This window comes from Ostrea edulis, chromosome 4 (genome assembly GCF_947568905.1).
Source record: "Ostrea edulis chromosome 4, xbOstEdul1.1, whole genome shotgun sequence".
In the NCBI taxonomy this organism is placed as follows: Eukaryota; Metazoa; Mollusca; class Bivalvia; order Ostreida; family Ostreidae; genus Ostrea; species Ostrea edulis.
The window spans coordinates 93,341,988-93,357,748 of NC_079167.1; the positions used below are offsets into that span (position 1 = coordinate 93,341,988).

The 15,761-nt window shown below is 36.8% G+C and overlaps 1 protein-coding gene across 1 annotated transcript; it reads right to left on the reverse strand.

Moving 5' to 3' along the window:
* Nucleotides 1-281: 281 nt before the first annotated feature.
* Nucleotides 282-15,329, reverse strand: LOC125669250 (nucleoredoxin-like). The gene is made up of 3 exons (XM_048903688.2): nt 15,145-15,329; nt 4,286-4,485; nt 282-621 (listed from the first exon to the last, which is right to left on the reverse strand). Exons 1-3 carry the CDS (start codon nt 15,233-15,235, stop codon nt 475-477), a joined length of 438 nt encoding a protein of 145 aa, XP_048759645.1. The 5' UTR covers nt 15,236-15,329; the 3' UTR covers nt 282-474.
* Between the last annotated feature and the right edge of the window lie 432 nt (nt 15,330-15,761).

The following is a 15,761-nucleotide window of genomic DNA, read 5'->3' on the forward strand; positions in this document are numbered from 1 at the left end:
GGACCCCTGCATATACCAGAGGTGGGATCAGGTACCTATGAGGAGTAAGCATCGACCGGTGACACCCACCATGAGTCCTATATCTTGAGGAATATAGTACCTGCCTGTAGTCTATCATCCCCTGTCGACCGGTGTATCACTATACTAAGTGGTTTTACAACGTGTATCTTTTTTTTTAAATGCACATTTCCCCACGAGTTGAAGGTGCGTGATATATGAAAAACACAGACGCATTACCTATTTCATAGTGTTATCAAGAACAAAGACACTGTAGAATGTAAATATATTGCAGCTATTGTTAGTTTCTAATATGTGCATATGTATTAAACAGAAAACCTCGAATTATCAATGCACCAGTCATTGGAATGCTTTGTTTGCAAACTATCACCTTTTCAAGTCACATTCTTCCAGCGTGTAAATTAGAAAACAAGAGCGAAATAAGTGAGGTACGAGTTATATGTGGGTATGGACCACTCATGTCTTCCTCCATTTTCCTGGAATTTCGGTACCGCAATCAGTTTGGACAGTTCCCCTTCCTTCCTTGTCTATAATTGTCCCTTGACTATCCATAATCACTAAATACGGAATACCCTTAACATCATACTTATCCGCAAGTTCATCCTGAAATGAGAAAAAAGTATGGATAATAAAATGTATATCGGAAACAAGTCTTGTTATCTGTAATACACTTTTGATTGTATGTTGTAGATGGAGCATATCCAATAAATAAATCAATATAAAACGAGGAGAGGGGTCCCAGTGTGTTGGCTGGTAAGGGATTGATATTTGGTCTTTTAACACTTTGAAACTTCGAGATATAAGACTAGCATACAGTTTTCACATTTACTCACTATCAAATGGACTAGAAATAAAGCATGTATTTTGGGGTCAAATTTTAAAACTTCTTAACTAAATCTGCTTAGTGTTCAATCAAATATATTTATTGATTATTGTCCATGTAATATATTAATATTTCCATGGGAGGGGGGGGGAGTCTTTGATATCTCTACAAATTGTAATGATAGCCATTCCCTCATGAATGTGCTGCAGTTGTGAGCAATGCGTGTATGAATATAGATAAATATAGTACGTTTATTTTCACGACTGGAAATTCCAACAGAAATGGAAGTAAAATGTCAATATAAACAAAATTGCTACATGTAGCCATGTCCCCCCACCGCCGCAAAATAAGTTGAAGCACAAAAGTCCCATAACTCCTGTAAAATTTGTCGAATCAAAATGACGGCGCAATATGATCAATTACATATGATGACTAATAATCCAACAGCTTTTGAACAAAATCCGTTGAGCGGTTTTGGAGAAGTTGCGTCAACAAAGTGTTTCTATAGTGTAGCATGTACAAATTCAAGAAAGTTCCATAACTCCTGTAAAATTTGTCGAATCAAAATGGTAGCAAAATATGATCAACTACACATGGTGACTAACAATCCTACAAAATTTGAACAAAATCTGTGGAACGGTTTCGTAGGAGTTGCGTCCACAAAGAGTTTCTATAGTGTAGAATGTACAAATTCAAGAAAGTTCCATAACTCCTGTAAACTTTGTCGAATTAAAATGGTGGAACAATATGATCAACTACACATGGTGAACAAAATCCATGAGCGGTTTCTGAGGAGTTGTGTCGACAGTGTGTTCTTGTAGTGTAGCATGTAAAAATTCAACAAAGTCACACAATTCCTGTAAAAATTGTCAAATCAAAATGGCGGCATAATATGATCAACTACACATGGTGACAAACAATCCTACAAAATATGAACAAAATCCACCGAGCGGTTTCTGAGGAGTTGCGTCCACAAAGTGAAGTGGGACGAACGGACGGACACCGGTATTTCTATGTCCTCTTCTGCGTTGCGGTGGGGGACAACAATTCATTTCCTAAAGTGTTAGAGGTGCCGGTGTGAAGTGTCGCAGTTCATGTATTTTCAAAAATGAAATTCATTTTTTAAAGATAGTAAATCTCTAGTGTGTTCTATAAGATTCGTTAGTTCGCAATTCTTTTGTACTGAATGTCAGAGGCTGTTACTGTGGATTTACAGTAAGTGTGAACGAGACATATCGGCAAGTACATGACGTGCTCCAGATAGTTCATTGGAAAGTCCCCGAGTGATTTTAAAGAGCGCTTTTGATAGGTCGGTTAAATTATAGGTAGGCGGTCCCAAGTATTTGGCATTATATTCTCTCGAGCTAACAAGTGTAAGTTTCACTATTTGATTTCAGTGTAAGTTGCACCGTACGTAGCGTGAGATTCAATATCGGTTTTGATATGACAACGGAGATTTGAGATGACGTTAATAAAATGTCTTGTAAAGTTTATCTTATATATACTAGATATCTACATGTATAAAAGTGATGAGATATCTTATAAAGAAAAAAATATAAGATGTCTTATAAAAGATACAAGATATCTCGTAAACTTTAGAAGATATAACTTTTATCAGATACCTTATAAATTTTATCTTTTAAACAGGTATAACCGTGTTATACTTATAATCCATCGCAGTATGAATAGGTATGGGAGGGGGAATACAGGGTGAAAAAGGCGAGCTCCGATATGGAAAGGAAAGGCAGGATAGCAATATCCCAGAATTCAAATAGTGCTGAATATTGAAAAGAAAGAAAAAAATGACGGGATTGAAAATGCTGCGGGGAAAGGCAGGATCCGCAGTTGTCTCTATATCCCAATAAAAATTGAAAGGTTACTCCCTTAAATTCCTGTAGATACTTGTCAGTTTTAAGTGATCAGAAATTTCAGTACATGTTTCTATAGGCGATTTTGTCCGTTTAAGAACAATGCTTTTGTTTTGTTGTCTCTTTCACATTCGCAGTTTCCATATCGTTATTTTAAAATAAATCTCTCAGAGGATATTTTCGAAATCTTGCAAAGCATTGGAAAAGATCGATGTCGGAAAAATTTCTAAATTCAAATAGTTAGGGGGAAGAGAGGGTAAAAACTCGTAAGTTTAAAACCACATAATAATACACTTTAATAAACGTTTAATAGTTATTTATATACATATATAACTGACTCGGCCTAAATTGCAATAAAATCAGTAGCAAAGAAGTTTTCAACACTTCGTTCGTGTTCAGATCACAGGGGCTCGTCACGAATTGGCCCTCTCTATTCTATATTAATTACATTTATTTGTAAATATAGAATAGACGATGTAAAATTTTAAAAAGACAAATATTTCGTGACGAGTCCCTGTGTTCAGACGAAATATGTTTCTCTTGAATTTTCTTTGTAGTTTCTTGAAAGTCATTTCCCTAAAAATTTCTCGCAGCTCTACAAATTAAAGACACCTATGGTACATTGTCAGGGGCACAAATATTTCTTCTTAATACATTTTGTCTGATTTCTCTATTAATATGCACTTGATTTCTTTTTAATTTCATACTCGATAAACAAAAGTACATCCGGTGTGAGCTTCGTTGGCGACATTTTCGGTGCAAGAGTTCCCATGATTGACAATTTTATAACGTGGCCTTTACGACGCCTAATTTCTTACTGATTTACCATAAAATAAACCCTTGGCATGTAATTTTAAAATCAACGTCATTGTTTTAGTTGGTATTGGTTTTCCCTTTTCGCAGTCTCTTCCATCGTGCTAAAAGATTATGTAATGACACGCTAGTGTAAAGACACGTGTGACCATCTAAAATTATTTTTATTCCCGCCCCTTTAAATATTGGTCCAATCGCAGTGATTTTTCTTTCCTTGATGCGTCATCATTGACAGATTTGTTTTGAAACCAACTATCCGAGACCTCGAATGAACTTGAGAAGCTGAGTCGTTCACACTTACTGTAAATTCACAGTAATGATTATTAAGCTAGTTATTTATAACTATTTTCGGCGAAAATTGCAAGTGATGCAGCTCGTAAAAAAGAAAACCAAGATGTCGGCGTTATATGCCCTGTGGATATTTTGTTTTTATAGGAGGACATTATTTTTTTATTATAGATATTCAAAACTTCGAGTGCCTGTGCAAATTCCATATATTTCGTGGTGCTAAATCTACTTCAATGTTTAATCACGTGGTGCTAAATCTACTTCAATGTTTAATCACGTGGTGCTAAATCGACTTCAATGTTTAATCACGTGGTGCTAAATCTACTTCAATGTTTAAGCACATGGTGCTAAATCTACTTCAATGTTTAAACACATGGTGCTAAATCTACTTCAATGTTTAATCACTTACATGGACGTGTTAGAAGAATGAATTCAATAAACATTTGTACATATATACTTCATCAATCGTACTTACTCTTTTATCTTCATCACTATAGGGGATAGCGTGCCATGGCATTTCGCAGTAGAAGTTGTCAAAGTGGTCCTGATCACGGTCATAACTCACAAAAATAATCTCTATGGGCTGATCATTGGCTTTCATGGTGTTGTAAAACTCTATCAACTTTGGTGTAAATCCACGACATGGCGCGCACCAATGAGCAGAAAAGTACAAACCTAAAGTAAGGCCAGGAAGAAAGTATAAACAAAAGCGCCACCATGCGGAGCATCCCCTCGCAAAAAGAAACAGTCGTACTAATTAATCATATAATCAACACATTATACAAGATAATATGAATCACAAAATATAGTATGATGATCCTCAGATTTATGGTTTTTGTTTGAATCATGTCCATAAGGATTTAAAGGAATTTCCTTCTGTGGTCTTACCTTTGATGCATGACCTTGAAAAGCCAAAGGGTTCAACAACTCACCAGGGGAAACAAGAATGCAAAGTTTTGATTACCCTCCCCTCACCAATATACGGTTTGTCTACACACACACACACACAGAGAGAGAGAGAGAGAGAGAGAGAGAGAGAGAGAGAGAGCAGCATTATTGTATCTAACAACTCTACCAAGGCTGATGATTGCAGTATATGTTACTTAAATGCAATATCAGAGGTACACGTGACACTGACTTAACCACACATTGTAGTTGTTTTAACTAAAAGATAAAACTCGCATACCAGAGTCTGTCTGTTTATCAGACGTCAAACGGTAGAGGGCGATAGAGTTTCTGGTATGCGAGAATGTAAAATATACAAACTAGCAGAATCTCTATTACACTGTATTTGTCCAAACTTTGGCACTTTATCATTTAACTATTTTAAAAACTCATCGAGTTTAAATGACGCATAAGCATTTCAGAGACCTAACTATTTTTGCATACAGATCATGTTTCGGGGGGGGGGGGGGGTCAAACAGAACCTAGCTGCATATTAAGTTATTTATTTTTTGCTATACATTAAAATTATGTGTGCATGGTTGTGAAAGTATACAACATTATCAAGATTGTGTCTATATCTACATATTCCATGACTACAACCATTTTAAATCATCTTGGATCCATGCAAAACTTCTGGAAGCGGATTTACTTTGCAAACATTACGACATCGTGTCATCAAACATCCCTTCATCACATTCAATATCCGGTTAGGTTTTCTTTTAATCAAATGCGACATTCATCTAGCGGTGTCTGAAACCCGGATTCAGCTTCAAAATTCGGGTTTTCTGTAATAAAACACGACATAAATTTACTTGAGCGATGGTTTCTATTATTTGGCCTTTACATAAAAGGTCAAAGGTCATCACAAATGGCACGCAACACACTGTCTTATCATGATACACCCACATACCACATATTAAAGCCATATATCAAAAGACAAAAAAGTTATAGCCCGGACAGATTTTGTATTCATGAGAAGCGGAAGAATCCACACTAAAACAATATGTCCCCTTCTGGGAAGGGGAGACATACATAAGTAATTAAAATTTATGTCCCTTGGCAAAGGAGCCATGTTTTGATGAAGAAACCTGATCTGTTCTCTGAATTATGACTATGTAATTTCTTTTTTGAGGATAGGCAGGACAAGGGCTTGAAGAAAACCCCCACCATATTTGGTAATGAAGTTTTCTCATACTTGATAACATCTTAGTACAGAGAGTTCTGATTACAAATGCGTTCAGATCGTGTGGGGTTCTTGTCATTGTAGGTCCTCTGTGTCCCCTGCTTGTCGTAAGACGCGACTAAACGGGGCGGTCCTTCGGATGAGACCGCAAAACCCGTTTTGTCACAGCGGTGTGGCACGATAAAGATCTCTCCCTGGTCAATGGCCATAAGCGCCTAGCATAGTTCTAAATTTTGCAGCCCTAAAGATTTATTGTATCACAGAGTTCGGGCCCAAATCGGTCCCGCTAATGTTTTCCTGAAATTAATCTCCGTCTGAAGTTTGCGCATGCGTGCGAGTGGAGAGTACATGAATTTGGTTGCAGAGAAATTCTTACATATATCCCAATATTTTGCACCGGAAATTACAGGAAAGGGATGTTTAATTGGATTTAAGTGTAACCGTGACTAGATGAGTCCCAAAAAAGGCAAACAACGTAAGCCTACGTGTATGGGGAAAAAACGGGGGGGGGGGGGGGAGAGTCAACAGTAGAGATACCGAGAATCGAAACAAAGTGCTTATTCAAGCAGTGAACTCTTCTCTGGAAGTAAGCGATACAGTAAACAATACAGCGGAAGTGATTGGTCAGGGACATAACGTATATCCTTTATTTTCAACACCGCAACCTGCACAGACAAACATGCAGCAACCAAACATGCAACAGTCAAACATGCAACAGCCAAACATGCAACAGTCAAACATGCAACAGCCAAACTCCGTATGTAACAACACATTTACTGCTGATGCAGGATTGTCGCATCTTGGCTTTCCGATTCTCGGTTACCAGCCTTCATGCCATGCCTTGGCATATTCCGTCGGAACCTTCAGTCAAATTGATTTCTGGTCCAAAGATAGACTAAATGGCAAGATCTTTGGACCTTGTGATCAAGAAATTTGTAAAAACTTGATGACATGGACAAGCGTTTTAGTACACTGGAAAATTCTATAGGAAACGTTAAAAAGGACATGAACGATATGAAAGAGAAAATAAATGAGATCGAACACGGAATGACACAAATGAACAAAATATTTGAGGATAATTTAGAAAAATTCAGTTCAAAACGTGAAAAAATAAAATAGAATCATCGACAAAAATGTAAATTGAAGACTTAAAAGCAGAAATATCGTCATTAAAGGAGAGACAAGTGGAACTGCAAGCCAGGAGCATGAGGGACAATCTGGTTTTTAATGGCATTGATGAACAACACGATGAAAATACAGAGGAAATATTAAAACATTTTCATACAAACACGATGAAAATAGAACTACCCCCTGATTTTCACCGCGTACATAGATTTGGTAAAAGGGTACGCGGTAAGCCCAGGCCAATAGTGGCCAAATTTGTTCACTTCAAGGAGCAAAACGGCAGAACAAGAAGGCAGTACTTGTGTATGACAAATTCTTATACATTAACGACGAACTCTTTATATTGCCGCACGATGAACCAGCTGTGGATACGCCACTGTCAGCAAATGCACCCGAGTTCACACCTACTGGAAGGACTGAGCAGATGCGATCGACCGCGACAACTACGGGGGTGATACTATCGAACTAACTCCAACTTCACATACCCATGGTAGCAGGGGACAGTTTCGCACGATAGGCCTGCTCAGCTATTTAAAAAAATTGGAAATACCCCATATTTGAAGTGATATTACATGTGTGGAAATGTATACAATAATTTTAGGATGCATGTCAAATGTAGCTGAGTGCTTAATTAAAATGTTGATATACAACATGTAGGTATCACCATGATCCCTAGCATATAGAGGGTGAAAATACGAAACTAAGACAAGTGGTCAGTTGCTGAAGAAATTCCGGTGAAAACATGCAGGGTCCAGCAAAAAGTCTGTAGCTGAGAGGGAAGGTGGATGGCCCCATATGAAAGGTAGCTTTTTGAGAAGGGCAGATAGGGTTCTTGATTGTGCAGTGTCTAAATCCCCATCTTTGGTACTGTGATGGTGTAGGGGTGGTGTGGATTAGCCCAAATGAGAGAAAATCAAAGCAAAAATGGGAAACCTGCTCAGAGCATGTTTTGTGCACCAGCACCAGTATTTATAGATTACATGTAATGTAGGGTCATAATTTATTAACTACACTAATATGAAATACAAGTATGGACATAAAAGGGAAATATCATTTTTCATTAGTCTGTCATAATCTGACTTTGATGTATACCCCCTATCCACATTTTTCAGAACCAAAGAAACTGTCCCCTGCCACCCATGATATTGACCGCTGTCAGATAAGTCGGACCATAACAAAGTCGGACTACGATAAAGTCGGACCATAACAGAGTCGGACTAATATATAGTCGGACTACCGATAAATTACAAAAGCCGATTAGTATCATATGAAAAATAAATTCACCTTCCACTATCTCGAAATTACGAGAAAATATCTCGTAATTACGAGATAATTATCTCGAAATTACGAGAAAATATGTAAATATTGGTCACATGATATCTTTCTTTATTTGAGCTCTCCTCTCCTTATTCCGTCAGTGTGTTTTGGATGCTGTTTTAAATATAAGAAATCGCTTTCCAGTCAAAGCATACCAAGTAGACCATTAGAAGTTTTTAGAAAGTTAACTTACCGAGCGAAAGTTTATTCATGCTTTTAAAGTACAAAGGAAGGGAAACGACGATATATTATTGTAGGTTTCTGCACTATCAATTAATTAAATCAATTAAATTTTACAAGTTTTACTATAATATAAGCTAATAATAAAGTTAAACTATCATAATACTTAGTGTAACTGTGTGTGAAAGTTCAGGATTCTTGTAATTCCGTCGTTAAATGCACACTATGATTTTACATATTGTCGTTTGGCACATATATATCATCCTCAGAGACGGTATGCACGTACCCTCATGGTACATATTGTCCGTTGGTATATACATGTATACTACATATTGTCGCCGACGATGATATGTGTCGAGACAGGGCATGTTTTGCATCACGGTAATACTGTCGTCGGAGAAAATAGACCAATGGAGTATATTGTCACCAGTCGCGATGGAAGGGAGGAGGGGGAGGGGGGAAAGATAACTAAGGTATCTCTGTAGAGAATATTTAGCTGTGGTTATTAGATGCTGAATTGTTTAATGCGAATAGATATTTGGAATTCTTGTGCGATTCCAATACCATTTTCAATGGAGGCCGTGATCGCCTGCTTGTTAATCTTATCAAATTATTACATGTTTGACTTGTTTCATATCATATATTGATAAATTTCAGTTTAAAATATATATAATATGAAAATGTTATTTTAACAAACCACAATCCAGCGCTTTAATAAATGTATGCATCTTTTGTTTTTACTTTCTTAGTAGCATGCATGTACAGGACGTGCCATAGCTCTCTCTCTCTCTCTCTCTCTCTCTCTCTCTCTCCTCAATATCTTAAGTAACCAGTACTAAATGATTTGATAATTAAAGATACGAAGGTTGTTCGATATCTAATGTGTTTTGTACCACAACGCGATAACGCTTTGCACGATTTCGTGAATGATGATATTCTTGAATAACTCAATTCAATACCTTCCCAACAATATAAACACGAACCTTCAGCTCCACATAGTTTTAAACTTATAGTAATTTCAATAGACCCAGCCGTTGACCACTGTTGTAAAAATGTTTGGGTATTGAAGAAATTGGAGATTGTATAAAAGTTCGTACAAAACTCGGACATTCGGTAATGCAGATTTTTACTGAATTGGGGGAGGTTTATGGTCCTGATAAGGTATCTTATGAGACAGTTCGTAGGTGGAGAAAGAAAGTTCTGACTAGCACAGAGTTCGTCAAAGATGCAGCAAAATATGGCCGACCTGTGACTGTAACAAACAAGGCAAATGTCTCAAAAGTCAGGGAAATAATTGAAAGTAATGGCAGATAAACGATTCGTGATATTGCCAAAGCTGTTGGCATATCGCAATTGCTCAAAATGTTTCCCAAATTCAATCAAAGACAAATTGCAAACATTGTTACTGGTGACGAAACATGGGTTCACTATTTCAAACCAGTAAGAAAAATTGGAAACAAAATATGGCTAACTAAACACGGTAGAAGGTTCTTCTCATGTGATGGTATAGCCGTACAGATTCCGGTGCCGAAGAGCAAAGGTGTTACAGGTTAACGAGATGTTATAGTAAAAAAAGCTCAAGAAATATTATCATAAACGACGCCCTGTGTCAGGATTTAGGCATGTTCGTCTACTTCATGATAATGCTCCATCACTGCATACATCTGAGCTTGTGAAGCAATTTTTGAAGTCGAAGAAGGTTACCGTCTTGCGACACCCATGTGCATTTTACACAACGAACATCGCATGTTTGATAATATTACATTGATTAACATGATGAAAATATTTTGTACATATCTGAATAAAAATAAAATGGCGAGTGCTGATAAAAACCCTGCGACAGCTTATTTTTTCAATTGAAAATATTTCTGGAGGATTGTTGGTTTATCGCATCCGCTATCATTACCCGAAAATGACGTAACCTTATGTACAGTGCACTATCCGAATGAAAAACAAAATACGCAAAATTAGTTCTTCTATTGCTTGTACCCAAGGAAGCCAGATTAGTTTAGCTATGGAATATACTCAGCTCATTCATTAAATAAGAAACGTGTGCGAACTCAATATATATATATATATTTATAGGTTATAGACTTTGTATGGGAAAATATGACGACCGAGTTTTTTTGGCGCGTAGACGGACCGAGCTTGCGAGGTCCGTTCGCGACAAAAAACGAGGTCGTCATATTTCCCATACAAAGTGTATAACCTTTTTATTATATTCTTTCAATTTCATTTAGAAACTAACAATAATTTTATTTTTAACAATAACTTTATCGGTTTAACTGAGTAAAAGATGAAAAACACGAAAAATTTGAAAATTAACGGCGTAGAAATTTGATTGTGACGTAATGTTTGCGGGCCGGAATGTTTCCGGGCATATATCGTGTGATATATGCCCGCAAACTTTTAAAGAAAAAAGAAGAGATGAAATTGAAAGTATATAATAAATATATATATATATATATATATATATATATATATATATATATATTACACACACACATATATATATATATATATATATATATATATATATAAAGCACTAAATAATCACAACTAGGTACTGAAAATTTTCGCCCCAGCCCGGGGTCGAACCAGCGACCTGCGGCACCCACCGCCTAGCAAGACTGTCAAACCAGTGCGTAAGTCCACTCGGCCACAACCGCAGGTCGACCCCGGGCTGGGGCGAAAATTTTCAGTACCTAGTTGTGATTATTTAGTGCTTTATATATGAATTAATTGATTATCGCATGTATCGTTTAGATCCTAGGGGTAAACGTAAGGTTGGGTGTTGTTTGTGCTTTATATATATATATATATATATATATATATATATATATATATATATATATACTAGCGGAAATAAGAAACTGTGCATTAATATATATATATATATAGATATATATATATACTAGCGGAAATAAGAAACTGTGCATTAATATATATATATATATATATATATATATATATATATATATATATACTAGCGGAAATAAGAAACTGTGCATTAATATATATATATATATATAGATATATATATACTAGCGGAAATAAGAAACTGTGCATTATAAAATTTAGTATAATTTTTCTATATTTATTGTTTATATTTATAAAATCTAAACAATCGATAAAGGTGATGTTTTTTAACAATATCGGATAGTAACCGACTCAAATGCACGGACTTTCTCATGGTTAGTGAACACATGCTGTTTATTGAAGTGTTCGTACGCACGAGTTACTGTTTGGAGTCAGAAGTATAAAAGGTTTGCTTGGACTCTATTCGTTAAGGAAAGCACTTTAGTTTTGACCAAATTTACCCTTCTGTCATGCCACGACTCAGCGAAAACCAACGTAATCGTGCTGTTGGGATGCTTCAAGTTGGAATGGCACAAAATATCGTAGCAAGAAGTTTAGAGTTCATCGGAACACCATCCAGTCATAATGGAGACGTTTCCAACAATCTGGTAACACTCGGGATCGACCACGTTCTAGGCGTCCTCGTGTGACGTCGCGTCGACAGGACAACCACATTAGACTTGTGCACCTGAGAAATCGTTTCAAGACAGCAAGTTTCGCTGCTCGTAGCATTCCTGGACTTCGACAAATCAGTCCAAGAACTGTGAGTAATCGTCTGCGCGAACACAACATCAGACCAAGACGTCCAGCGGTGCACCCAATACTGCTTCAATGTCATCGTATCGCTAGACTAGCATGGTGCAGACGACATCTGCGATTCAGAATACAGGACTGGGCCAATATTCTGTCCACTGATGAATCCAGTTTTCATTTGGATAGCAGTGACGGCCGTTGTAGAGTGTATCGTCGCGTTGGGGAGCGGTACCAGGACGCTTGTGTTGTGCAACGTCAACAATTCGGTGGAGGTAGCGTTATGGTGTGGGGTGGAATAACAGCACGCGGAAGGACCCCTCTACAAATTGTCAATGGAAATTTCACCGGCGTACGCTATCGAAACGAAATTATTCAGCGCCATGTGATACCCTTCATACAGAGACAGCAAAATCACATCACTCTGCAGCAAGACAACACAAGGCCACATGTTGCATGTGTAGTCAGGGACTTTTTTGTTCAACAGAATCTCGATGGCTTGCCTTGGCCAGCTGTTTTCCCCGATTTATCGCCGATCGAGCACGTCTGGGATGAAACGGAACGACGTCTACGACATTGGCTGATTAAGGCCAGGCTTTAACCATCTTCTGGAACAACATCCCTCAAGCATTTCTGAACACTTTAGTGGCATCAATGAGGCGCCGTTGTCAAGCATGTGTGAATGCAATGGTGGTCACACGCGTTATTAACTTTGTTAATTCAAGTTCGAATACCAATGTCTTTCGAGTGTGCTGAAATTGACGTTATTCGACGTTAACATTAATGGATTATGAAATGTTGTAACGAATACATTTGTTAACAGCATTAAAATAAATAAAATTTGTTCATTGTTATTTTTTATTATTTTTTTATATACTAAATAATGCACAGTCCCCCCCCCCCCCCCCCCCCCCCCGCTAGTATATGTTAACATGTAAGACTTTGATATCCTAAGCTGTAAGATCATGTCTATGTTAAGAAGTTTTTCTGTAACGGAAATGTTTATTATCGCTTTAAAATTAAAATGTTCATGGACATCTACAAGACCTCAGTTGCATTAGATAAACAATTACCTATTGAACTGGGGTGAAACCATTCAAGGCGAACAGGTAAATGGGACAAACGCACTCGGAGCGAACAGGTAATGGGGATGAAACCACTCGGATTCAGTAGCTTCATTATATTCCTAGGCATACCATAATGTATCTGCGCAAGATCATTACTCTTGTTCATATAATATGAATAAAATTCAAGAATTTATTCATATTTTCACTCTCATTCTGTTTCCTATCAATATGTCAATTTCATCCATATAGTCTCAATTTGTGACTATATTGTATATCGGAAGCTTCTACTTTGAAGCTGTTCGGTTTTTTGTTTATTTTCACTGTTGTGCTATTTATAGTAAAACTGCCGATTTGCGTGCCTATAGCCAGGGCTTTACAAGCCCGGCTAAAAAATTATCATTTGTGCGCATACGGTTCGCCGTAGATTGTTAGACGTCGTCGTTTGAGCGTTGGTAATAAACACGAATACCCGCATCCATATATACGAAATATCGCATGACAGTGATAGAACAAATGTCAACAGACATAAGTCTTTCTGCTTTGTTGTTTATTTAACATTCAGTATAATAAAAACTAATATTGCATGTAGTTGAGGGTAACATTGAAAATTTTCTCCTCTCGAGAAATCATTGTTAACCTTGGCTATGCCTCGGTTTTCTCGTTTTCCCGGGGTGAAAATGTTCAATGTTACCTTCAACTACATGCAATATTTATATAATGATAGGCATTTCCCCATGAATGCTCTCCAGTTGTAAACAGTGTGTGTATGAATACAGAACTACTTGATACATGTATATACATTGTACGTCTATATCAACGACCGGGAATTCTGTGCACAATCGTCAAGTTTAACACGATGTACATAGCTCTGTAACAAACTCTATGACCCTAGTTGTAGAAATTAAGAATATGCTTTTAAAATTTTTAAAATACTATAGAACTCTCCATTTATGTGATTTTGAAAACCAATCATTGGTGACATTTTTTTCCTTCTTGACAAAAATAGACAATCTCAAAAAAAAAGAACGAAAACAGGGTTTACGTTGTCAAAAGTGATGGAGTTTGATTATATTTGTGCATAAACCAGAAAATCTGAAAAAGTACTGAAAAGGGTATTAGAAGTGTATTTCCTATCAAATATGTATTTCTGGAAAATTTGAATGGGAGTATGATGTAATATTGATAAGTGTCCACTAAATTTCGGGGGAAGCAGTCTTCAATATGCCCGTTACTCCTTACAATGATGAGAATACCCATTGAATTAGGACATCCTTGTATCAATGATTCCCTTGACTAAGATTTCAGAGTATATGAGAAAAATTCATTGACAAATAATTTTCTCATTCCTCTGTTCTGTCTGCCTATCCTTAAATGTAAATATGAAAAACACCTGTTTGTGGTGATAGACTCCTGCTATTTTAATATATCGGTTAAATACCAACATTCCCCAAGAAAATCTTGATAATTATATAAATGTCACTCATGTCAAAATCATCACATCACCTGCATCTCCTTCTTCTTAAGAGATTTTAAAAAACTGATGCGCAAAGGGCCAGATTGCATGGGGATACACTGTAAGGAATGAATGGACCATCCCTTCCCTCCGCTAGAGGACCTCCCCCAATAAGATTTACAATATAAAGATAGTTAAAGACACTAAAATGCATATAAAATGATTGGGAGCTTGTATCAGTTTCCAAAATTTATAGCGTAGTAATTTACCTTAATAAGGAAAGGAAAATTACACTTAATGATTTATCAGTCTTATCTCAAACATTCAGGTCTAAAGCTTTACACTTCTTTTAAAGTTGTTTCACCAAAACACTCCCAGTATCACTAGTTAAAGTTCTCAAGACTGCATGAATTCCTAAACAGCGCAGTGTCCAGAACTTCCATACACATACTCACCTACAAAGGTATTGTGTTTGATTAAATCGCCAACGCTGACCAGACCGGCTTTTCCTTGGACCTGGGTGACATTGCACAATGCAGCCTCCATATATTCAGATGACTGTGGGGATTAGTACTATAAAAGTATTCCCGTCACTTGTGTGTACTGGATAATTTCCACCCCGTAACACAATCTACGTGGATACCTGCAGGATAAACAGTCAAATCTTCAGTGATTCAGTCATCAAAGATTTTTTTAACTGATGATTATAGGTGAAATGTCGGAATTGAATGCAATAATAGTTTACACTCATGATGCGAGTGGTGAATATATACATGTACATGCATTAGTTGTACTCTGTGATGTATTGGATGGTGGACAGGCCATACATTTTCAAAATATACACGTGTTGAAACTTCGATAATTTTTATCGAAGACCACAACGAGGCTCTAATATCATTTCATGGTCTAAGGGAGGGAATTTTAAAGTGACTTCTTAAACATGTTAAAGATAAGTTGTGAACGTAGTGAAATAATGAAAGCCCGTCAAATCAACAGAAAATGTCGATTCATGAATTATTGTCTTCGAGACAGTAATTCCTGTTCTTAATTTCCAATGTGTATTGACCTTAAA

Excerpts from the sequence above, each read along its gene's own strand:
- LOC125669250 (XM_048903688.2), bottom strand. The coding sequence starts at position 15,235 with ATGGAGGCTGCATTGTGCAATGTCACCCAGGTCCAAGGAAAAGCCGGT. Across the intron at positions 4,486-15,144 it reads CAAACACAATACCTTTGTAG|GTTTGTACTTTTCTGCTCAT; the intron begins GTGAGTATGTGT and ends GCCTTACTTTAG. Across the intron at positions 622-4,285 it reads ATAGTGATGAAGATAAAAGA|GATGAACTTGCGGATAAGTA; the intron begins GTAAGTACGATT and ends TTCTCATTTCAG.